Source organism: Myotis lucifugus, unplaced genomic scaffold, assembly GCF_000147115.1.
Source record: "Myotis lucifugus unplaced genomic scaffold, Myoluc2.0 scaffold_2192, whole genome shotgun sequence".
Lineage (NCBI taxonomy): Eukaryota > Metazoa > Chordata > Mammalia > Chiroptera > Vespertilionidae > Myotis > Myotis lucifugus.
The window spans coordinates 9,147-13,433 of NW_005873240.1; the positions used below are offsets into that span (position 1 = coordinate 9,147).

The 4,287-nt window shown below is 40.9% G+C and overlaps 1 protein-coding gene across 1 annotated transcript; it reads right to left on the reverse strand.

Annotated features, from left to right (window-relative positions):
* Window positions 1–1,812: 1,812 nt before the first annotated feature.
* On the reverse strand, window positions 1,813–2,444 carry LOC102422573 (angiogenin-like). The gene has a single exon (XM_023748966.1). It carries the CDS (start codon window positions 2,430–2,432, stop codon window positions 1,992–1,994), a length of 441 nt encoding a protein of 146 aa, XP_023604734.1. The 5' UTR covers window positions 2,433–2,444; the 3' UTR covers window positions 1,813–1,991.
* Window positions 2,445–4,287: the final 1,843 nt, after the last annotated feature.

A 4,287-nucleotide genomic window follows, 5' to 3' on the forward strand; every position in this document is an offset into this window, starting at 1 on the left:
TGGAGGTTGGGTATATGTGACTGGGAAATGTCTGACACATAAAGCAAGTGCGGAGTTCTGATCTGCTCTTCCGTTCTCCCACAAGGGAAATGGCCAGAGAGGGACAAACGGATCTTGGGGAGTGTGAGACATCTAATGGGGGGATTGAGCACAGTGCGAGACATCTCCAATACAGGGGACTGAGCAGGAACAGAGTCACAAGGGACTTTCTGAGGATGGGAAACAAAAATTCTATCTAGGCCTAGATATAATTCTTCCCCAAATAGTCTATTTGGGAGAATGCTGAGGTTCAGGGGAGGAACAGTCCCCGACCAGGGACAGGAGATATTGCTCTGCTTCAGTGGTTTTTTAATACAGGGCACTCTGTGGTGTAAATTTTAGTGCATTGTGCACACCTGCATAAGAGTGTTTCTGTTGATGTTTTGTGTTTCTTTGTTGTTTGGGTTAATTTATTTAAAGGTGGGGCATGTCCTGCTTTGGGGAAGCCCAGTTATGTGTATCGAGGCTGAACATGGGACAGAGATTGTCAGAATGTACTCTTTCTGCTCTCCCTCTCAGGGCATCAGTCACCAGGAACTCTTAGCTAGTGAGATTTCTGTCTGTGTGACTAATGTAACTTTGGCTTTCTATCTTTTGGGGACTTTAGTTTGCTATTCTCTGGTTTATGAATATAGGGACAAAGATCACATGGGGAAGTAGGGATTATGGGCATGGGGAAGTAAGCAATGCAGTCTGGGTTGGGACTCCATTGTTTGGGCAACAAGGTTAATGTTTCCATGGTAATAGGCAGTTCTTGAATAAGAATGTACTGCATTCCAAGGAGGGAGGGGACCTATGATTCCCAGCCAGGTGGTATGTCCTGGTTAGGCAATCATGGCTAACAGATTAATATTTCCCATAACCATAACTAGTTCCCAATGTTCTATTTTTGCCCATAACACTGGGATGAACAGCTCTATAGAAAAACCCTCCAGTAAGTTGCAGAAATAGCAGTGAAGGTGGGCAGGGGAGAGGCAACTCTTGTTTTCATAAAGGAAAATAAAATAAAATAGCATTTTCACATTAAAGCCACTGAAGGCCAATGAGTTATCCCTGTTACAAAATCTGCCAAGAAAATGCCTTGGGTAAAACCAATTAGCTTTAAAATCACAACATTGTTAAAACATAATAAATAGATGTAATTAAAATAAAGGGTTTATGATAAAGCTTTTTCACTGATAGATATATATGCCTAAACATAGTTTTCCAAAGTTTTTGGTAACTTAAAACTTTGGAGTTTGCTGAGTTAAATAGTAAAAATAATTTAAATATCTAGGTATTTTGGAATACAGGATACTGAAATAAATTTATTAATCTGGTTTGCCTCTTATAGAAAATTTAGAGTATAGATTTGAATCTATTAATGAATATGCCTTGTGTTTTATTTGAAATATATCTTTAAAAATGCAAAAATGTAAGAGATAGGTAGATAAAGTTTAATTAATCTGTTGGTATTTAGTTCTAAACACTACTCCTCAAAGTTTAGCATTTGTACTAGTAAAAGTAATATTGACTTATTTGACAGCAAAAATAATTTGCTCCTCCTGAAAATTCTGCTTAGCAGCCATGTGCCCTGGAATTTCCCAGCTCTGCTGTAAGATGAATTTAACATCCTTACACTCACAAAAAGGGAAAGTCTACCTCCCTGTTGACTGAGAAGGAAGTAACTGAGAGGGGAAAAGGCCTTTGTATTCCATGCCATCCTTTCTGGGGGCAGCTGAGTAGAGAAAATGGGAAAAATCAATAGGCCAAGAACTGATGAGAAGGCTTTGATTCTTACTGATTTCAGAGACATTTTTATTTATTAACATATTGTAAAACAGAAAACAAAAGATCCAGGCAGCTCATTTTCTGGGCCCCTGGCAATGGATGTGGCCAACCCTGTTCTAGAGTGTGTAGGGAAAATGCCAGGAATAGAGAGCAGAGCCAACTCTGGGCTAGTGGCCTGCTGGCTACGGTTGGTAAAAGGACTGATCAAAGTGGACAGGCAAGCCATGTTCACAGGCAATAACAATGTCTCTGTACCCTGGTGTGGCTCTGTACCGGCAGGGAGGCTGGTTGGACCCTCCTCTGAGCTTGCAAGTAGTGACCTGGAAAGGAGACTTGCTTATTCTGAAGTTATCTTTATAAGGCATTCCATTCTCATCTCCACAGACAGCCTTGATGTTGTTACTGGTGCCATGAATAAAGGTGTTGGTGTCTTTGCAGGGTGAAGTCAAGCCTCGTCTCCTCATCATGGTATCACAGTATCTGTTATTCCGGCCACGTGGATTAGCATCATAGTGCTGGTCCAGGAAGTGTCTGTACCTGTAGTCATCCTGAGCCAGGGTTGGTGGGGTCAGACAGGGCCCCAGCATGAAGACCAACAACAGGGGACCCAGGCCTATCATCATTTCTTCCAACAAGGCTCCTGCCCAGGGCAAAAGGTATGGTAGGACAAATTAGGCTAAAAGGGCAAATGAGACTAAAAGGACAGGGACCTGCTGGGCTAGTGACAGGGCATCATGAGTCCAGTATCCTCAGTAACTACAATATATCTTGTCTTTTCTATTGCCTCATTAATCTCACATTTCTTGTCAATCCCATTCTTTCGGAAATCAATCTATGTTTCCTGAACACAACTTCCTGCCCTAACCATTCTTTCATATCCCTTAAGACTCTGAGTATTTACCTTTCTATCCGTCATAGCATTAAAATATCCATTCACACTCAAATCCATTTATTAATTAATTGAATAACAAACATTACATTAGCTCTTCTGGGTACAAGGCACTGTGCTAGGTCCTGGCACACAGAGAGCACTAAGCCATACCAAGTCCTCCCTAAAAGGAGATGTAGCATCCATGGGGAAGGAATAGGAGCTCCAGTTCACTGAGATGAGACAGTAAGATAGGAGACCTATAAAGAAGATGGACTTCAAAAAATATGTTTTATTGATTTTAGAGAGAAAGGAAAGGTGGGGAGAGAGAGAGAGAGAGAGAGACATTGACATGAGACTGAAACATCCATTGGCTGCCTCCTGTATGCACCAAAACCAAATAAACCCAGAACCTGGGTATATTTCCTGACCAGGTATCAAACTGGCAACCTGTTGGAGCATGGGATGACACTCAACCAACTGAGCCACACTGGCCTGGGCAAAGAGGGTCTTCTGAGCCCAGGGAAGGGTCAATCAGAGGTTTGTTAAAGACAAGATTCTAAGTATTCAAGTCAATAAATCAGCTGGCTATAAGGAGAGCAGTTGAGAGCAGTTTTGCCCTGAGGTGAAGGGAGAGAGACCTAATTCCCTAAGAATTAGTTGGTTTGTGGCTAAAGGTGGAATTATTATATACTAGTTAGAAAAGAACAGAGAGGAGCATGGAAGAATTCATGCAATGACTGGAAGTGGGTCTGGGTCAACTTTTACAGAAGACTGGAGGAAGAGGAATTCAAGCTTATTCTTAGGAAAAAGGTGAATTATTCTCAGAGAACACTTGTATTTTCTAGTTTCCCCAATAAAGGTACATACACTGTTACACAATAGGTAAATGATGTTACTATGTGATAAAACAACAAAAACAAAGAAAACCTCTTCAGGACTTTCATCAAGCCAAAGTTCTTACAGTTTGCTGTAATGATTTTGTAACATCTTCCACAAAAGAAGAATAAGAAAGAGAAGAGGATTGTTGCCATCATCTCTCAAGAGTTTTCTGTCTAAACTGTGGAATTCACACTTGCTAGGGGCAGTGTGTCACACACGCTCAAACATACCTATCAAATAAACAGAATGCTTCTTTCTGGAGTATGATTTTCTCAATGATAGCTATTAAAAATAGAATTAAACAAGTATCTATACTTATAATAGGGTAATATGCAAATTGGCCTGGACACCATCACATAACGACCTAACAGCAGGAGGGAGGGGCAGGGAGCTACAAGAGGCTGAGAGCTACAGGAGGGTGGGGCAGCAGCTACTTGCAGCCTAGAGCTATGAACAGCAGTGGAGGGAGGGGGCTGCCAGCTGAGGCAAGCGTCAGTGAGCTACTCACACACAGATTCATGCAGAAGGCCACTAGTAGATTATAACAAAATAGAAAACAAATTTCATATTAATGTAAAACTTTATGTGTTAAGAAATGTGAAGATTGAAGAATTGAAATATTTGGTGTTTCCAGAAAAATATTTGGAAGTTCCTGACAATATTTTTAGTTCTTTGGAGAAATATTTAAACAACATTCAGAGCCTTTAAAAACTGTCATATCTTCCCCC

Coding starts and splice junctions, on each gene's coding strand:
- LOC102422573 (XM_023748966.1), bottom strand. CDS start 2,432: ATGATGATAGGCCTGGGTCCCCTGTTGTTGGTCTTCATGCTGGGGCCC.